Source organism: Eublepharis macularius, chromosome 8, assembly GCF_028583425.1.
Source record: "Eublepharis macularius isolate TG4126 chromosome 8, MPM_Emac_v1.0, whole genome shotgun sequence".
NCBI classification, from domain to species: domain Eukaryota; kingdom Metazoa; phylum Chordata; class Lepidosauria; order Squamata; family Eublepharidae; genus Eublepharis; species Eublepharis macularius.
Genome location: NC_072797.1, coordinates 85615907 through 85636961, shown reverse-complemented (window position 1 = coordinate 85636961; position 21055 = coordinate 85615907). Strand labels below are relative to the sequence as shown.

Sequence of the window (21055 nt, the reverse complement as noted above, 5' to 3'; positions counted from 1 at the left end):
TAAGCCACTTTGAATCCAACTGATTGGGAGAAAGGGGGATACAAATATTTTGAACAAAACACCTCTGGGGCCCAAGCTAGACAGATGCTGGAGATCTGTGACTGGATGTCCCACTTTATCATATTTTCTTAATTTGGACCTATCTGGATTGGGACAGTTAGGAGAAGGGGAAGAATATGAGCACTTCCCCAATTAAAATTAGCTTCTATTTGTTCCAGCAGAGAAAACATACAAGAAACACTATTTTATCGCTTTCCTTCTCTTACCTTCTCCCTCCCTCATACCTTATTGTCCAAACCAAAATTCCTCCCTCCATCATCCTTTCTCCATGGCAGCATCCAATTACTATCAATATTTTTTCACATGGGTTAGATTATTTCAACACTGCAAGGCCCTAGGGTGTATCACATTTTCACCCAAAGCCCAAGCCACCTGTGATTATGAACTGTAGTATAGCAGCATTCTGCACTAAACTAGAAAACAGTTTCCACAGAGGTGGTAAAGAGTCTGATAATCTAGAAAGCAACATAAAAATATCATCCCTGAAGCCCTTTGAGTTAAACATATCTTAACACGCAAACTTGTAAGAACCAGCAAATACATTGAAAGGTTACAACAGCTTGTTAGAGGCTATGGCAACAGAAATATGCGTATCTGCCATAACAGAGGCTTTCATCCTGAGATCTGTAAACTGGCGCTTGGGAAACAGATCTTTTTCCAATTCCCCTTTCCCATTTCATCACCTTATCCTGACCCCCCAAAACCATTTCTGAGGGTCAGGGAACAGAAAAAGCAAGGGTCTGCTGGGAGAATTGGTGATGATCTCCCTGCCCCTTGCATAATTTCTTGTGTAAACAGAAAATGAGCTCACAGGCAGGGGGGAAGGGGCATGGAATCACTGCCAATTTTTAGTTTCGACTGCAATATGCACATACACAAACTGTAACCCATACCACTCTTGAGGGTTCCATGACCCCCAAAAGTGGCTTTTTGGAGTATACGGTTGGGGCTGCATTTAGAAGGGAGAATTAGCAAAGATTAATTCTACCAACTGTTACAATTTGCAGTTCTCTGGAACCAAGTCAGAGCATTCAGACATATAATAAAGGGGAAAGAGCAGGCAGCAAGAATATCCAAAAAAGCAGACAACAGGTGGATTTTATATGGCCATTTAACAGTACATATATTGTTACCCAAAGAGGCAGTCTCCTAATTAGTTGGGGGAAATTAGCTTAAGAAGACACAGCAAGAGGCAGTAACTGAGATTCTCCATGAATGTTTATGGGGATTTTTCCCTAAAAAGAAGTCTCGAAATAAACTAGCCAGATGTTCAGCTGGAAAGGTTTTTTATTAAAAGAGAAATAAAAGGGCAAACATACAATCACACACAGAACACATATGAGGCTAACTAAGAGGAAATCAGGAAGGAGAGGGGAGAAAGCGATTTCAGGGAAGGCTATAATTACCAGTCTCAGAAACAAGTCCCCGGAGGCAGCAGCAAAATGACCAGAGTTTCACAGGGAGAAGGAGAGACCGCCCAAATGGATTTGGGGGTGTATGTACAGGTCCCAGAATACACACACACAACCACACTTGTGGCTATGGACTCCAGATATTGGGCAGAATATTCCTTGGGACAAGCTGACATTTTTGACCCCCAAAACAATAACTTGATGGGTTTTCCAGAGGCAGGTAATGGGTATAAATGGTGCCTGATGAACCTGTGAGTACCAGATGGGAAAAGCTACCATATTTGGTGAATAGTATTATAGGGGTTGCTTAAATAAGGTAAAATGGGTGAGGGGAAGCGAGATCAGGCATGGACGAGATTAGTCAAGAGTTTCTTGAGAGACCCATTATCCTAAATTATGTGTCTCTCCAGGGCATGGAGGGAGCCATTACCCTGTCAGTCACCCTATTTTTCAGACTCTTACCTGGCTGGCATCCATTGTGTTTCATTTCAGGCCAGGTAGTGTCTTGCGCTTAAACTGCCGCTCAGTGAGAGGAGGGGTCTGACTACTCAATTCCCCTCCAACAAAGAAAATGCAACTTAGTCATATGACTTCACTTAAATGTAGAGGCAACTAGGATAGAGGTCCCAAGAGAGGAGAGAAGAAGAGGCGGGAACGAGGAGGGTGGGGAAAGTGGAATAGGGGAAAAGGTCATCAACTAAAAAAAGGTGTTTGGACAAAAAGTAAAATGAGCCAGATTTTTTTTTTAAAAAAAAAAAAGCAAAACTTTTCCATTCCTGAATCTAAGCTACTTTTCCACAGACCAGGGCAACGGAGAAGAGTTCCCTATCTACAAAATAAACATTAAATGTACCATGAAATAACCAAATAATAAAACAATTACATAGAGTAAATCAATGGAGTAAAACTCTAACTTAAAGCAAATAAAATCAACTTAACACAAAACAACCAGATAATAAAACAATCAAATAGAGCAAATGAATGGAGCAAATAAAACACTGACTTAAGGGAAATGAAATGAACTTAAGATAAAATAATGAATTTAACATAAGGGTTACACACATGAAAATCATGAGTAAACTTAACTATATATATGAACATCTGATGTGGAAAGGAGTGTTTGACAATCATCCCCTACCCAGAGTCCAAAGTGACCAGCAGCAGCACAAACAATTTACATTGGGAATGGATACAGAACATAACATAAGCATTTTGAAGTAACCCATCCCCCATACAGCTGGGACAACAGGGACACATGACAACCCCTCGTCCCCCATTTGTTCCAAGACAGCGTCTGGTAAGCTGAGGAGAGGTGTTGGCAGCTGGCTGCGGAAGACTGAGTATGGGCAGGCAGGGGTTTGCGGAGGCAGAAGCAATGGCTTCAAACCAGGAAGCGATCAGAGGAATGGATAGGAGTATAACTGTATGAATGCCCCAAGAGATGGCACTGGCGGGCATAGGCATGGATGGTGTCAGCAGGCTGGTGGATCTAGGCTTCGGTGTCTACAGGTCAGAAAAGAACTGAGAGTTGATGCTAAGGCCCACACAGCCAGAGCTGTGAGGCTTGACAAAGAAGCCTTCAGAGAAAAGCAGAGATAGCTGAGCTGTCAGTTTCCTTCAAGGTAAAAAGGCTAGTAGTGGCAGTGGGTCAGGTAAAAAAGTCCGAAACTATGCAGACACTGCTAAGTCTGTATGATTCAGGGCTAGTGCTGCTGTAAAGCATTCTGGTTATGCAGATTAGGCAATGTGCTCAAAAATGTGGATGAAAAATGGCAAAAATGGCTAAAAAGAAAACCTTTTCTAAAAGAAAGAAAGTGAACTATGAAATTCCATTCTTAAAGCTATCCAAAAACCTGGTTGCTGACACTGGTCACCATGACTATTGAGGTGATGGAAAAAGCGGGGCATGGAGGGGGCCATTAGTCAGTAAGCTGCTCTGACTCCCTATTTTCCAGACTCTTACCTGGCTGGCATTCATTTTGTTTCTTTTCAGGCCAGGCAGTGTCTTGTGCTTAAACTGCCCCTCAGTGAGAGGAGGGGTCTAATTGCTAACTGGAGCAGGTAGGAAGAATGGCCGAACAAGAAGACAGAGATACTTTTCACATTTATGGCTTAAACCGCCACTGAAGAGCAATCGCCCCAATTGCAGTGAAGTCTGCATCGCACCTGTTCATTTCACACTGTTGGGCAACTTTGATTTTGCGTCTCTTTTTCAATTCAGAAGCCTCGGTTCAGTTTTGGGCTTTATGGGCCTCTAGCACACGTCACCCCTTTTTTTAAAAAAAAATTCTGCGCATGCGTAGCAATGTTGTGATGTTAATACATCATCTGACATCGTCTGCCCATCAGGATCCTCCTCTCCCCATACCAATCAATCCTTTATTGGAAGGAAAGAATCTCATCTAACTTGAAAAATCAGAGATTGGCCTATAAATTTTGGCGGGAAAGATTGGGCTTTATGGGCCTTGCAGCACACGTCATTTTTTTTTTATTTTTGCGCAAGTGTAGCAACATTGTGACATCATAATGCTACAACGTTGCTCCTACCAACATATTTTTTATTTTTTTTTTAAAAAGGTCCAACATTCTCGCTGTGAGTCCTGTCTTATCAGAAAGGTGATAATTTAACATTTCAAGTTAACATTGTGATGCAGCAACGTTGTTGTCGTATTCAGAAACAAAAAAAATGGTGGAAAAAGTGGCAGAGGAGGTATGGAGGGCGGGTGTGGTCAATTCCTTATGGATCAATCAGCTCCCAGGATGGAGAGGGGGGAGCAGAGAAGCCAAACGGGAGTATATGCTTTCACACTGACAAGGTTCGCAGCAGCCACGACTCCCCTGAGGCTTCAAAACAAAACTTGCGGTATCTGCGCAGGGGGAAAAATCAGAGAAAACATGGCCAATCTTCGGTTCTGCATCCCATGACCACCTTTCAAGTGTGAAAGTCACGCAAACATGGGAAGGAGAGACGGTGCTAAAACGATTTGAAGTCACAATGTGAAAAGTGCCAGAGTGTGGATTTTACATAGCTGTTTTAACAATACATATCTTTAGATAAAAAGGAAAATGTCTCTTTGACAAAAGAAAATTTGTACAACAAAAGAAACATTTATTGAGAAACTGAAAATTCTCCAAAAGAGATGAAAAACGGACAGATTCCATAAGCCAAATATATATATATAGGCGTTTACTAGGGTCTTATGAACTAAGAAAGAAACCAGAGAAATAATTCTACAGAACTTCAACACATCAAAAGCATGTTACTGTTTCCAAGTAATTATATCTGCTTTATAAAGAGCCATGTTATTTGGTAAAGCTATATTTTCTGACTAGGGATGAACTTCTAAGAGCTAATTCAAGGAGAAATATCTAGCTACAGGACTGGAAGATTTCTTACTGCTTTTCTTCAAGACAAGGCAGGGAAAAGGAGGACACTTTGTCATAAAGCACTGTATTTACTCAAATGCAAGGCGAGAGGGTTTTTTTCCCAGGTAGGCTGTCAAAAAAAGACAGGGAGGTCTCACATTCGTATACAAATCACGTATATTCGATAACACATTTTTTATATAACATTGTGGGAGGTGATCAGCTTACAATATGGGTCTTCTTTTTGAGTAAATAGGGTAAGTAAGCCTTCCAGATACAAGCACATCAGAGAAATTCATCTATAACTAGCAGCTGTTTGTTCTTTTCTAGAATGCTCAAGCTACGAAAAACATTTCTGAAAGTCAATCGATACGCGTGTCATAAAGAGAAGGTCAGAAGATTTACAGTTTTCATGTATCAGTTGCTATCATCACTGTGAACCTGCAAACCCTGCAGGAACTTTCATAGATCACTCTCCTACCGAATCAATCACTGCAAAGAAGACTGACCATAAGCAGCTCGTGTACACTGCCTAGGACACTTTGGAAAATCATCCTTATTTCAGCTGCTATTCAAGAAGAAGAGCATGGATAGTCTAAAACCATAAATTTTTCCTCAATGGGATTCCCAAGGGTTTTAATCTATTTATGGCCTATTAGACTATACATACTTCAACAAATCAAATTACCACTCCTTCCACACAGCAATCAGAATTCAGAAAGTTAAGTCTTAAAAAAAACTCGTAGAATACATGCCAGCTTAGTCTGTTGTCTCCATGTCACCCTCTCTCTCTCTAAGTTGGCAGGTTCAGGGAGGAGAATGTCATTACTTATAAGCTAAATGCCTACCTATCTTCCCTCACCTAAGGAATTAGAGCTTCAAAGTACCCAGTAGGTCAATTGGTTCTGCTCTATGCCTCAATACAAGATACCCTATACCAAAAGCAATAACTAATCAACCTTCTACCTTTGCAGGATCCAGTTTCTTGGCTGCAGTCTAGGAACAAAGTAGGTAGTCCGTTCCTCCTCATTAATGCATAAACAAATGTTAAGCTGCTTCTGCAGTTGCCATAGTTGCGACAGTTCTCAAACTCGAAGCCCAACGTGCACTTCACTCAAGTGTAACTACTGTTACAATTAAACAACAAAGTGCATTTTTAAAAAATAATTTGCAATTTTTAAAGAGACCTTTGGGAGCAAGGAAGCAGAACTGTTGCAAAAATATCTTGCAAGCTACATAGCATCTCAGCTGCTGCCTACAGGTAGGCCTGAGGGACCATAATAGCCAACATAGTGAAGCAGAACCAGCCCAGGATGTATGTTTTGTTTGTGCTGATTATTTGAATTATGCTGTTTAATTTGCTTGGAAATTTCATTAAGCTGCTTTAAGTTCTTTGGGGGGGAAAGCAACACAGAAATGCCTGCACAAATAAAATAAATAAGGAATTACATACAGGTGCTGTAACATAATACCAGGACTACCAATCAAGCCAGACAGAGCTACATTTGTATAACAAGGATCTTTTTAAGAATTTGTCTTACCAGTCCATAAGCAGTGCTTCTCTCATTTTCCTGTGTTATGTCAGCTACGTAAGCAAATATCACAGAGAATGTAACAGAAAAAATCCCAGATACAGAAATCATAGCGAAATACCACCTGTAAATTTAAAAGACATTTTGGAATGTATAATACAGTTATGCAATAAACTTTTGATAATCATTAGAACATGAAATAAAACACCACTATCACCTTGAATTTAATATTCCATTTTGAAAATCTCAACTAAAAGAACTGGTTTTGTATACATTATTTCCTACCTTTCCTCATGGCTCAAGATGGCTTACAAATCACAAATTAAAACAGAGTAAAATAAAAACCCAGATAGACATGGCTACAATAGAACTAGCTCAATCCTGCGATGAGATAATTCACTTTCTTTTTGTCCATTATCTTTTCCTACAAGATTGCTCTTCTATTTCCCCTCAGTACATTGAACTCCCTTCTGTCATTTGTGACACTTACCATGGACTTATCTTCATTAATGGAATTGGAACACAAGTGAAGAAAACTGTAACAAGGAGGAATGACTTTCTTCCCCAGACATCAGACAGAGCTCCTATCAGTGGAGCACTCATGAAAGATAAAAACCCCTAGGGAAGAAAGAGAAATGACTTTAGAACATTCTATTCCATTTCATGTCACTCGCATGCGTACACACACATCAGGATAAGCCAGATGGCCATATTCTACCCAATACTAGAATAGTTCCTTTGAAATCCTGTTAAACACCAGGGCAATACAGGAAAACTCTTTTGGTAACACTGGCAAAAGCAAAATGCAATGAACAAGAAAGTAAATTATTCATTGCAATGTCTCATAGTAAAGTGAGGCACAATAATTTTCTCATATGGGTGATATTCTTTAGTGTCATAACAGGCAGGGTAGATAAAAAAATTTAAAAATAGATTTTTTTATTTAAATTGGATTTTTTTTAGTAAAATTTTTTTAAAGGAAAAATCTATCTGAAGATAGTTTTCTATTTAAGATACATTATAATCCAAAGGTTATCATCATGAAACAAGGATTAGTTTTTAATTATGTAGCATAAGGCTGTATATTCATGCAATGTTTGAAATTTTTGATAAACGAATTCCATTAATCCATTCACAATGTCATGGTCTTCCAGAGGTTTCTGTAAGATTATTGAGCAATTTTTCTGTCTAGAAGATATTACCACAGATGCTTGGTTTTACAATTCTCAAAACTGTGAATTTGTGTCTGCAGAGATCACGTCTCTTCTTCACAGCAAAAACGTTATAAAATAAACATATCCAGTTAAGAAAAAGACCTTAATCCCATTGTTCTTTGCAAACTTTTGTAAACAGAACCAACCCCTTACCTCTTAAGTGCTAAGTTTCAAAAAATTCAATGAATAGAAGATTGTTGGGAGTAGAATAGCTCTGCACAAGAAGCTAAGTGTGAGGAGCCTTTATGTAGAAAACCATGATTTAAATCTAGTCTTACTGACTAGTGATTTAAATCGATTCAATTTAAATCAAATCCACCCTGACAACAGGAAAAGGCCACAATGGCTACATATTGTTAAACTCACACAATTTAATTCACTTACACTCAAGAAATCAGTATAATAATAATTTTGATTAATTGGAACAAACTGTCTAGTTCATGTAGGAAATGAGGATATCCTTCTGCCAGGAATAAAAAGTAGAATAACAGAAGCAGCACCCAGGTACATTTCCACCTGGCTTCATGCGCAGAAACTGTTAAACTGAAGGGGACTTGTCACAGGAATGGTTGCTGGATTATACAAACACTCCCACCACTTCCTTTAACCACCCCCACCCCCATCTCCACCCAGATAGTCAGGAAGAACATTATGCAATACCTGCTGCTGCAGTGCCAGAACATGGCAAACACCATTACCCGCCCACCTCTGGCAATATTTCATCTCTTTGCTCATATTTGATTACTGAATGGTCTGGCTGTTGATCATATTGACTAGAACTATGTAATCCACCTTGTGTCTCAGTGAGAAAGGCAGACTACAAATAAATAATATGAAATAAAAAACTGTTCCAGGAACAGCCAATAACTGTGATTGTTCCAAATTCTGTCTACAATCCAGAAAATGCTACTTATGAAACTGCTTGCTTCAATTATTCATTGAGGCTTGTCTTAACTTTCCCATCCAGCATTTTGTTTTGAAGTCTGTAATACAGTATCAGTGGCCACTGGAATATTGGAGTTGGAATGAAAAATTGTATCGTACTCAAGGCACTATTCTGAAGACTGAGAAGATCAAATACAATGAAGAAAATGCAAAATACAACACCATACAACTACTATCCTGAACACTGACACACCACCAAACTTATGCCCAACAAGGACAAGCTCAATCACCACTCTCATTGTCTAGACACCCACAAATCTTGCTATTCATAATCTCTCTTAAAAATAGAGGCCTCATAATTAAAATTGGTGTACATATTCATAATGTCACTCAATGTTCCAACTACATATCCCAGCTTGACTTTCATATCTGGTCCAAAGGAGAACAAAAAGTGAAAAATATTGTACTGCAATATCCGAAGTGAGGCATCTCAGACACCTCACTTCAGCAGTCTTATGTAAATATGTAAAGAGTCAGGGGTTACATTTTTGCAAAAAGAGAGTGTGCATCAATATCAAAAATCCTTTTAACACTACCCAGTTAATCCCACTTGTTCACATTTTCTTATGGCATCATCTTTAAGGCAACTGATGCTCAGCTCCATGCACAGTCTCAACACTTCAAACTTATTTCTAGAATTAAATGAAATACTCAATGATGTCTGTTGATTGCTTGCTGCTGCCAAGAAGCTATAGGCTGGGGGGGAAAGCACAGGTCATTTTCTTAGATGCAGACTTTGCGGAAGCAGCTGCAAGACAGGAGAGAATTTCAGTATGTATCACCTCTTCACAGGAATGACCATGAGGCAGTTTGCAATACGATACAATTGTATAGGAAAATCATATTGTGAAATCACAAACAACCGTATAGTGATGGCTGTTGTGGGTTTTCCGGGCTGTATTGCCGTGGTCTTGGCATTGTAGTTCCTGATATTTCGCCAGCAGCTGTGGCTGGCATCTTCAGAGGTGTAGCACCAAAAGACAGAGATCTCTCAGTGTCTCAGTGACACTGAGAGATCTCTGTCTTTTGGTGCTACACCTCTGAAGATGCCAGCCACAGCTGCTGGCGAAATGTCAGGAACTACAATGCCAAGACCACGGCAATACAGCCCGGAAAACCCACAACAGCCATCGTTCTCCGGCCGTGAAAGCCTTCGACAATAAACCGTATAGTGAAGCGATCAAAGCAAACAGAGAAATCTTGAAGCAAGCAGCACTGTACAACCACAAGACAAAAATTATAATGTAAAGTGGAACCGACCAACCAAATAACTAAAAGCTAGCTGAAATGAAGTGTTGGTCTGGAGCTGAAAGATATTCAACCATAGTGCGGGGCAAGGGGATTGCCACTGAAGAAGCCTTATGCTTCATGATAATCAGCCTCACTTCTGAAGATGGAAGAATATGAATAAGGGCCAGACGAATGAGAATACTGCTTTGGCAAGGCTACATGAAACCACAGGTTCCTTCAAGTATCACAAATCCATCAAAACAAGCCAAGAGCTACACAGTAATGGATCTTCCTTTCCTTCCTGAACAGACCCAGTATCAACAGACACCATTCACCAGGTTCAAGTTTAGAAGAATGACTGTCTGGACTGAAATTTGCATCTCTGATGCAGCCGGTGTTTTACTCCCTGAAATAGCTGTTCCTTTTCATTATAACTAGGGAATTTCATTTTCCAGTATTAATGAGTAACTCCATTGTCTATTTTTACCTCTTCATGTTTTCCAAATTTCTTCTCAACCCATCACTGAAATTACAGCTATAGTCATTTTATATTCTCTTTGAAAAGCAAGAGAATTATTTCCTTCCAGTATGAAACACGTGAATGTTAACATTCAGTAGAGGATAACCTAAATGCTCCATGGAGACAAAGCAGCCACTTATCTGCTTACATTCTACAGCATGGGAGAGATTGTTAGACTTCTTAAATATAAAGTCTGACAAATCTGTTCCACATTGCTGCAATACCAACTTATTGTCAAACAGGAAATCCATGTAACTCTTAGTTAAGTAGCATAATACCAGTCTCAAGCTTCCTCTAAGTACTTGTACAATAACTTTTCTGTTAAAAGAAATGCCTTTATTTAGTATAAGAGGCCAGTAAATAAACTTTACTATACTTTCACATGGTGACTACTGAAGATACATCATTCCACATCAATTTTCTTTATCAGTGAGAGTTACTTGTCACTTCCTTTACATGAAATCATGTAAGGGGACCAAGAGTCTCAAGCCTGTCAAAAATTCTAATTGTTCAGCATATGTTACAAGTAGAGATGGGCACGAATAGCAATACGAACTTTAAAAAGCCACCAACAGCCCAATTAGGTGTTTGCAAACAAGCTGTTCGTGAGGCCACATTCTAAATGAACTCTAAACGAACAGGTGGCCGTTGCAAGCCTCCTTCGTTGCTGTTCGTCAAGCCAGACAATCTGGCACCTGCAATCAATTCCCTTGGCAACCAGAGGCAGGGACTGCCTGAACTCCTGCTGTTGCCCTGGAAACCCCAATCTTAGCCCAATTTAGCTTGATAGGCAGGTCTTCCTTTCAAGTGTGGAGCTCCAAATTTGTTACAAGGAAGCGAAGAGCAGGGGGGAGGGGGCTCCCAGCTCTGGTTTTGCAGACAGTGGAGAGAGAGAGACATTTGTTGTTGGCATTTTGAGAGAGAGGGAGAGTACACTGGAGCTTGAATTTTCTTTGTGTGTGGTGGGATAGGGATCTACCTCTTCAAGTTCCAGGGCTGCTGCCAGGCTCTGGCCCAAGCTATAATTTATTACTAGTACCTTTCCTGCTGCCTGCTCAGGTAGGGTTTCTAGGAGTGGTGTGGTAGGGATCTTGATGGCTGGAGGAGAGCCTGCTGGCCCCCATGAACAATGAACATGTTCGTGAACAGGTCACGTTCATCAATGTTCGTTGTTTGTTGTTCGTGGATGGCAACGAACACCGAACACCATGTTTGTTTGTTTTTTTCTGTTCGTGCCCATGTCTAGTTACAAGTACCAAAAAGCCCTTACAATCCCATGATATCCAAATATACATATGATATATGTATGTATATGATATACATATGTATATGATATGTATATGTATATGTATGTATATGATATACATATATACACATGAATTTCAAAAGCAAACTTTATTATAAATCTGCACAAGCCCTCACTGCTCACATTCTAAAACATTCTCACTTTTGTCAAAGTTCTAACATTCAAACATGGTAATCAAGTAATCAGATTCAGAATTTGTATCAAATTTATTCTGAATGTAGTATTTATATGTTCACCATGTGAAACATATAACGCCCAGTACACTTTACAAGCAGATAATTATAGATTGCAAATTATAACATTAAGACATATATAAAACATTTACAAAACAACATTTCATACAATTAGTCCAACAGGCAAATGTCTTACACACTTGAACTTAAAATAGCCTTGACTTAACCATCATATGACAGCTGTCATTTGGTGTGACAACTTAAAAGTGGTACCAAGAACCTTCACCACCCTTCAGGCTAAAATGTAATGAATAGCTAAGAGACAATGCAAACACCCTCTGCATTCACAGGTTATTTCAATTTTGTATTAGAACTCTGATGAATATTTCTGTAGCATCTGAGGATTTACTAGAAGCATTTTAAAGACTTTTAAAGACAGAGGTGCGCACAAAGAGGCAGACAGAAAGAACTAAGTATTGGCAGGAAAGCAACTGAAAGTTAAGACTAGAATAATATTATGAAAAGAAACTTTAATGGAAATATTAAATCTATGCTTGCTGGTTAACAGCAATTATTCTGAAGACAATAATTTCATAGTTTCATCTAGGCTTGGACCACTGGTAATTTGTACAGACAGAAGGGATTTCCATCCATGGAGCATAACTTCCTCACCTCCCACTGCAGCCCAAAATGCTGCTTGTGGAGGAAAAGAGATCTCCCAAATAAGAGTGTGAGGGCAAGAAAATCACCCTCCTCTCATTAGTAGAAATCCTCTGTTGGATGTAAATGAGGAAAAGAATGTGTAAGCAAGCATATAAATTTTCCACAGAATCCAGGTCTAAATTAACAATACTGCTCAGCGGTGTTTCTAGAACCCTAAATGAAAGTAGAGCTCTGAAGGAATCATTAAAGCCGTCAAGGGACCCACTGGGATTTGAAATGGCACTTACACAACAGTACTGATTCCAGCAAAGACCCATTTCCCAAATGAGCCAAATATTTCTCTGCCAACAGAGAGGTCCTGGAAGTCAAGAACCAGAAGGAAAACAGACCTTTAGACTCCAGGGAATGAGAATTATACTGGTACAAAGAAAAATAAAAATTAAATTTGGGGGAAATTAGGCACCTTAAACTTAGGGGGAAATGCTGCAATTACAAAAAGTTATAATGTGCCTTATAGCAAAAGCTTCTTTGCTTGGAAAGGGATCATGTTCATCAAGTTGGCTATTAACTGAAACCATCCACTATTTCAGACTTCTATGAATTACCCATCATAAAAATACCCAACTTCAAAACTTAAATAACCTGCATACTATGGGATACATAGATATTATGTGTAACACCAACATAATTAAATTTTCTACTAAAGCTTTGTCCTCAGTTCGTTTTTTTACTTCACACTTGTACAAAATACAGAATATGTGTCTACAGAAAAGAGTAATCCTGTTACTTTGTTACCTTTAATTAAATGTTTCAAATATTTATGAGAACAGAAAGAACCTTTTGTACAGGTTGCAATATAAAAAATACACAAAATACCCATATCAACAGGGAAGATAAAAATTCTACAGCATTTTCTTTAGAAGCCATCATTAAAAGGCCCGATGAAGAACTCTTAGGAAAGTGTTGTCTCATCCAAATTCAGATCATCATAAATTAAAGTACAAATCTGAGTAAATCATACTGCTTCCTTGCCTCTAAATTATGTAGTTTATTCAACAAATATAATTTATTCTTTGATGGTGATTGCTGATGCTCACTTTTTATAACCCAATTATTTATCAATTCAAACAGAAGCAATTCCAAGAAACTGATTGCTTCACATTGGCAACTGGTTTAAACCTGAATGTGATCTACTACACCATTTGTTTTTCAAAGTATTTTATAGTAACACTTAACACCTTTGTAGAATATCATTCTAATCAGATGACAGTTTTTTAATCATGGTGTTAAGTTTTACTGAACCTCTCCAAGCATTCTAGGTGGTCCAATAATTTAAATACAAGGGAATGAACAGAGGTGGGGGGTTTCTTTGCAAAAACCTCTGTTACCCTATAAAGGTAAAGGTAGTCCCCTGTACAAGCACCGAGTCACTACTGACCCACGGGGGTACGTTGCATCACGATGGTTTCTTGGCAGACTTTTTGTTACAAGGTGGTTTGCCATTGCCTTCCCCAGTCATCTACACTTTACCCCCCAGGAAACTGGGTACTCATTTTACCGACCTCAGAAGGATGGAAGGCTGAGTCAACCTTGAGCCGTCTACCTGAACCCGGCTTCCGCCAGGATTGAACTCAGGTCATGAGTAGAGCCCATGAGTTGCTCTTTGTTACAAAAATCTATCAATACTAGTACCATATTACCATATTCTAAGCCTGTATCTTTGATGCTGTTAATGTCATGCAAATTATGTCAGACACCACTATCAGTTCATATGCATTCTGCCCATTTTGGTTCTTGAAACAATGAGAAGTAACAGAAATTATCTTTATTAGCCTGCTGAAAACATTCCTACCTTAACTCCTTGAATGAGGCCATTCATTAGAAAAGTATGTTGTGGGAACGTTTCTCGTAAGACCTAAAGAGAAGTACTTGTTATTCAAACTTTCATTCAAAGACCTGTATTTATTAATCATAAAAACTAATGAATATGCAGTACCCAAAATTTCTGAGTAATTATCACTTCTATACAAGACAATAACTGAATATGACTAAATTAGACAATCCCCTTATACAGTAAATATTAGAGGTCCACCAGTAGCATTTTCAACAACTGCCAAAAAGGCTTTAATTTTTTTCAGCAGCTCTACATTTTTCACATAACAGTTTTCTTTGTTCAATGCACAAAAGAACTATTTAAACATATTTTGCACACATTTCTAAATCTTTAAATATGCAACAGAAGGAGCTGGATGAACACAAAGTAACAAGTAGCAAGCTTGCCAAAATCTAAGCAAGTTTATTAAGCTAATCTTCAAGATATTTTTCCTATGAAAAAAAGATGTCTCCTCATATCCAGGTGGCTAAGAAATAATAATTGCACAGACATAAAATCATCATTAGAGTCCACCTTGAAGATAAAAACAATGCACAGATTAAAACAGCAATTTGGGCCTTGTCTGCATTGTCAAGTCTTGAAAAACTATATAATTTCATCTATTCAAATCCAATTAAACAAGCATTACAGTCCACAGGACTGCCCAAACTTGAGACTGCAGAAGGTTTGTTATGTAAATACATTTTGCTATGAGGCAGTCCATCCTCTGAACATCACAGAACAAGATCCAAAGCACTATATGAGACTTCCACACTGGCCCCAGCTCTACAAAACATCTTCTCACACAGTTCCCATTCAAAAGAAGGCACTGATCAGCACAAGGAAATGATATCTGAACAGGGAATTTGAGAGTTCATGATATATGCACAGAGTTCTTTGGAACCAAATCTTAATTGTGCACACCTCACTCGTCTAGTTTAAACACTTTAAGACTTTCATCATCATCATAAGCTTTACTGCATTAGCTCATACTTAGCAAACAAAACTCCACTACAAACAATCTCAGTACCAATTAAAACCCATAAAATGTCAATTTAAAATTTAAAAAACATAATAATTAAAACTATAGCAATCCAGGAGTTAGCCATGTTAGTCTGCAGGAGCAAAATATTAGAGTCCTGTAACACCTTTAAGACTGACCGACTTTATTGTAGCACAAGCTTTCAAGAACTACAGCTCTCTTTATCAGATGCATCCATAGCAATAAAATAGAAAATTCGAGGTAACTTACCATCCCTATATTAACACATCAAACCCAAAATTAGAGGCAACTTACAGTTTATCCATCGACCACACCAGCAATAGATGATTTTAACTGAGCCTTTATCACCCAAGCAATAAATTTAATTTAATTTAATTTATTGGATTTATACTCCGCCCTCCCCACATCAGCAGGCTCAGGACAGATAACAACACAATTTAAAACATATTTAACTATCATTAAAATTATAAAATTGCTGTTTGAGATGTTACTTGGGGTGTGCACTTTGGATTTTCGATTCGGGAAAAATACCCGACTCGGACTCAATTTGTAAAGATTCGGGATTTATTAATAGGAGCCAGCATGCTGGCTCCGATTCGGAAATCCCGAATCAAAGCTTCCCAAAGCATTTGGGTTGCTTCGGGCCGGGGCCGGCTTCAGTTGGCAGGCAGTGGGGATCCCCCTGCCTGCCAGCTGAAGTTTAAAGGGCCCATTATCTTCAGTGTAAAGAAGTACTGAGATAGTCTTCCATCCAAGCCTAACTGGAAAAAATTGTGCTCCTGACAAATTTTCAGCCATATTGTTTATATAAAGGTTGAAAAGCAACGGAGACAAAATACAACCCTAGCGCACATTTATTGAAGTTGCAACTGAGTTGGACAATTGACCAGAAATACCTAGTATAACCTTAAGAGTGGTATCTCTCTCTATCAGAGTTATGAATAACATTATTACAGAAGGAAAGCATTCTTGGCCTCACTTTAAAACAAAGTTTGCCCTCATATCTGTTTCATTATTTTTGAAGGGTTGGTGTATCTCAGTGTGATTTACCAGCAGTTAATTTAACTGGAAACAGAGGGGCAGTATCACAGTTACCTGACTCAAAGTGATTAGGTAAATTAAGTAAATCAGGAGTCATGGGAGGTGAGCAGGCGATTTGGGCCTGCTCGTCTCCCTGCCCCTTACCTGGCAGCAATGTTGCCTCTAAGCAGTGCAATGTTGTGAGCCAGAAATCTACTTTGTGAGCAGAAATCTACTTTGAGGCAGGGTGGATAAAAATCAATGATTTTTTTTTTTTAAATCATTTTTTGATTTAAATCGGATTTTTTTAATTTAAATTGGATTTTTTAAAATAAAATGCTTTTTGAGGAAAATATATTACCATCCAAAGGTTATTCCATCATGAAATAAAGATTAGTTTTTAATTATGTAGAATAAGACTGTATATGTTTAATTTTTTTGGTAAATAAATTCCATTAATCCATTCACAATGTCATGCTCTTCCAGAGGTTTTTGTAAGATTATTGGGCAGTTTCTTTGCCTACAAGATATTATCACAGATGCTTGGTTTTGCAGTTCTCAAAACTGAATTTGTGTCAGCTCAGCAGAGATCACATGCCTCTTCTTCACAGCAAAAATGTTATAACATGAACAGAGTTGAGAAAAAGACCTTAATCCTATTGTTCTACAAACCTATGAAGACAGAATCAACCCCTTCAGTGCTAAGTTTCAAGAAGTTCAGTGAATAGAAACAATATTTTTCTGATTGTTTGGAGTGGAATAGATCTGCACAAGAAGAAACTAAGTGTGAGGAGGGAGGGGCAAGCGGTACAAAATGAAAGTGAAACTTTTTGAGCACAATACTGCACAAGTCTTTGGATCTTTTGTGTGTATGACCTGAGGTTTATCACATTCTTTCCTTGGAGGAAAAAACCTATAATGGCAGCAGGCCGTAAAAGAGACCCAGTTTGGGAATACTTTAATGAAGTTCCTTTACCTATCGGTAAGGCAGGCATGCGTGCAAAATGCAAACACTGCAGCAAAGAAATGCAAGGCCTGGTGGCCCGAATGAGGCAACTTCATGAGAAGTGCTGTAATGAAGATGACCAAAGAAACACATTTGAACATGCAGGATCTTCAGGTTGGTAAACATTTTTATTGAATCATATTTCTAAAGACTGCCTTGAACTGTCATGTTTGAGCAAAATTATATTTCTTATTATTACTGCATGTTACTGTCATTTGGTACAGTTATGAAGAAAAGCAAATATTCCTTTTGGGGCAGTGCTGTACAATAAGCAGAAATTGTATAAACAATAAAATAACAGCATTGACTTTTTTGTTTAGGGGAATTCATCGTCAACATTAAGGATTCTGGAAACTATCCACCTTCAAGATCACCATCCTCCTGTTCTACAGTTTCAGAGTTATCCATCCCAGATAGTGCTTCATTTGCATCATCATCAGACACCCACAGTATATCACCTAAAAGAAAGAAAAAACCCTTCCCTCCTGGAACCACCATAGATAAGTTTGTGATAAAAACTAGCAGATTAGAAAAAGAGTTAATTGATGAAAAAATTGCCCAGTTTGTTTAATGCAACGAACTCTTCTTTCCGTCTGACTGAGAACCCACATTTCATTAATATGGTTCAGTTACTGAGACCAGGATACAGTCCACCCAGCAGAGCAGATGTTGCAGGGAAACTGCTGGATAAAGTGTATGACAGAGAAATAGAGCAATGTGCAACAGCTCTGGAGGGTAGAATTGTTAACCTAAGTATTGATGGGTGGAGTAATGTCCACAATGATCCTGTTGTATGTGCTTGTATAACAACAGAAGAAGGGAAAGTCTTCCTTGCACAAACAATTGATACATCAGGAAATGCACACACAGCAGAATACTTACAAGAAGTGGCAGTAAAAGCTGTAACATGTGAACAAAAATTCAAATGTCTAGTACGCAGTTTGGTCACAGACAATGCTGCAAATGTATCCAAGATGAGAAGAAATTTAGAAGAGCAGGGAGGGAATACAAAGCTAATAACATATGGTTGCAGTGCTCATTTGCTGCACCTCTTAGCCAAAGACTTAAGTGTTCCAGAAATAAAGACTAATGTTGTTGAAATTGCTAAATACTTCCGTAACAATCATTTTGCTGCAGCAGCTCTGAAAAGGATGGGTGGAACCAAGCTAACGCTCCCACAAGATGTTAGATGGAACTCTGTGGTGGACTGTTTTGAGCAGTATATCAAGAACTGGCCTATTCTGATGACAGTTTGTGAACAAAATCGAGATAAAATAGATGGCACTGTCACGGCCAAAATCCTCAACATTGGGCTTAAGAGAAATGTTGAACATATGCTGAGCATCCTGAAACCCATCTCTGAAGCTTTAAACAAAATACAGAAAAATAGCTGTTTTATTGCTGATGCTGTTGAAATTTGGAAGGAACTGAGTGAACACTTAAAAACAGAACTACACATGGACAGAATTAAATTACAAGCATTAAAAAAACGAATGGGACAAGCACTGTCTGCAGCTCATTTTTTGGCAAATATTGTCAATATCCAGTACCAGGGTCAAAACTTAAGTGCTGAGGAAGAGGAGTTAGCTATGACATGGGTATCCAGCAATCATCCATCTGTAATGCCAACTATAATAAACTTCAGAGCTAAGGGGGAACCATTCAAGAAATATATGTTTGCTGAAGATATTTTAAAGAAAGTCACACCAGTGAACTGGTGGAAGTCACTTAAGCACTTGGATTTAGAGACTGTTCAAGTAATGATTTCACTTTTAACAGCAGTAGCTTCTTCTGCAGGCGTTGAGAGAATATTCTCTTCCTTTGGACTCATTCATTCTAAATTGAGAAATCGTTTGGGACCCGATAAAGCAGGAAAGCTTGTTTTTCTTTTCCAGATTATGAACAAAGAAGAAGATGAAGATGACGAGTGAGCTACAGAGGACAGTATTTAAGTTTTTCATGTGTAGGCTGGGCTGACAGTCTAAGTTTCTTAAAATATATATATTTTGTTTAGCCAAATTAGTTAACAAACATGGATGTTTGTTTAAGCAAATAACATATGCTGTAATGTTATTGTTTCAGTTGAATAAATAAAACTATTTAAATTGTTATTATTAAGGTAATGGTTATTTTTTTCCTTCCAATAAAGTACAACAGAAAAGTTGTCCAAATATGAATGATTAACCTAAACTGGGGACAATTCATCTCACAATAAATTAACTATAATGTGTTTCTAATAGTATTAAAATCAATATTTTATACAACTGTAAAACTAATATGAAAAGTTGTTATTCTAAAAATCTTCATCTACTTGCATATTAAAGTTATACCAGCAAGAATTAGTCTTTATGTAGAAAACTATGATTTAAATCAAGCCTTACTGACTAGTGATTTAAATCGTGATTTAAATCAGTTTGATTTAAATCAAATCCACCCTGCTTTGAGGGTGTACAGAGAAATCTGACTGTGTATCAACATACAATAAAATGAAAACCAATTTTTAAAAACAAAGAAATGGGAAAGAAAGGGGTTTTAGCTCGAAACAATGTCTATGTATTTCATTTCCTCTGTGCGTATTGTGTTTCTTTTAGATGACTTTTGCTCTCTCCCTCTCCAGACATGATCACATACACAATTAAATACTTCCAATTGTATTTTATTCACACACAACCAATTGCTAAAATTCCGTATTGTGTACTGGTGGTGGATATTAAATTAAAAGTTAGGGACAGTGGGACTAGAGATAATTGTTTCATTGTTAAGTATTCCACAAACTCACAGTCCACTCAAAAGATTCTACCAATACAGGACACTGTTAACTGGATTCTAGTTGTTTTCACCACATGGAAGGTTTTGCATGAATTATTTTTTTGGGGGGAGGGCAATTTAAACTTTACCCTCCCCCCCTCAATAAGAGCCACTATACGTGGCCCTGCTTGGACTGACACAGAAACAAGGGAGGGGGAACACTGCACGAGGGGAAGCTTCTTTGGTCCACTTATATACAGAGTGGCACTAACACCAATGAATTCAGCATTATCCTGTCCCATTTCATAATATGCACTTGCCAATATGAAGCAGACCCAGGTTCCACCATGAAAATGGAAGTGACTGAAGAGATCTAAATGTCAGCCTGATTGTACCAATTTGCAATTGTTCTAGTTCAGACACTGGAACAGGAAAGAGTCTGGCTCATGAAAGAGTCATATCTCATAATAAGCACTTGGCTTAGATCAATGGACTACCTAGCTTAGTGTTCTATTGACTGGCATGGGTGGCTTTGAGATCAATGCCTCTGTTCATGCCCACATCCAACTCCAACATCTCTAAGGAGGAAGGGTTTATTTTAGCAGCAACTATCAATATACTGTCTGTAGTAAAAAAAAAAAATCATGCAGCAATGAGTTCCAAAGTTCAACTGCAGATTGTGATCCACTTGAAACTTGCCACGTTTTATGATCACTGATTCTGATGTAGTTAAGTGTCAGAAACAGCACACCGGTCACAAATCCATGCATTCACGCACCTATCAACTCCAATCTAATTTCTGAAAGGATTATACACAGTGTCACATATAGAAGATGTCACCTGCAAAGACTGAAGACATTTCCAGAAAACAGCCCTATCCACCCACCCACAGGTTTTCTCTCAGAAGACAAACAAGAATGATTGTGCATGTCAGTCTCTAAGAGGCAACAGAGCAACTCTTTTAAAGCAAGGCACAGTTTTTTA

At 38.3% G+C, this 21055-nt stretch overlaps 1 protein-coding gene across 2 annotated transcripts in view; it reads right to left on the bottom strand.

Annotated features, from left to right (window-relative positions):
* Positions 1-21055, bottom strand: part of MFSD14B (major facilitator superfamily domain containing 14B) — a 66517-nt gene that overhangs the window by 32640 nt on the left and 12822 nt on the right. For both annotated transcript variants that reach the window (XM_054987090.1, XM_054987091.1), the window contains exons 3-5: positions 14274-14336; positions 6861-6988; positions 6380-6494 (exon numbers count right to left, since the gene is read on the bottom strand). In XM_054987090.1, the coding sequence (XP_054843065.1) occupies positions 6380-6494; positions 6861-6988; positions 14274-14336 (306 nt within the window). The remainder of the gene's footprint in view (positions 1-6379; positions 6495-6860; positions 6989-14273; positions 14337-21055) is intronic.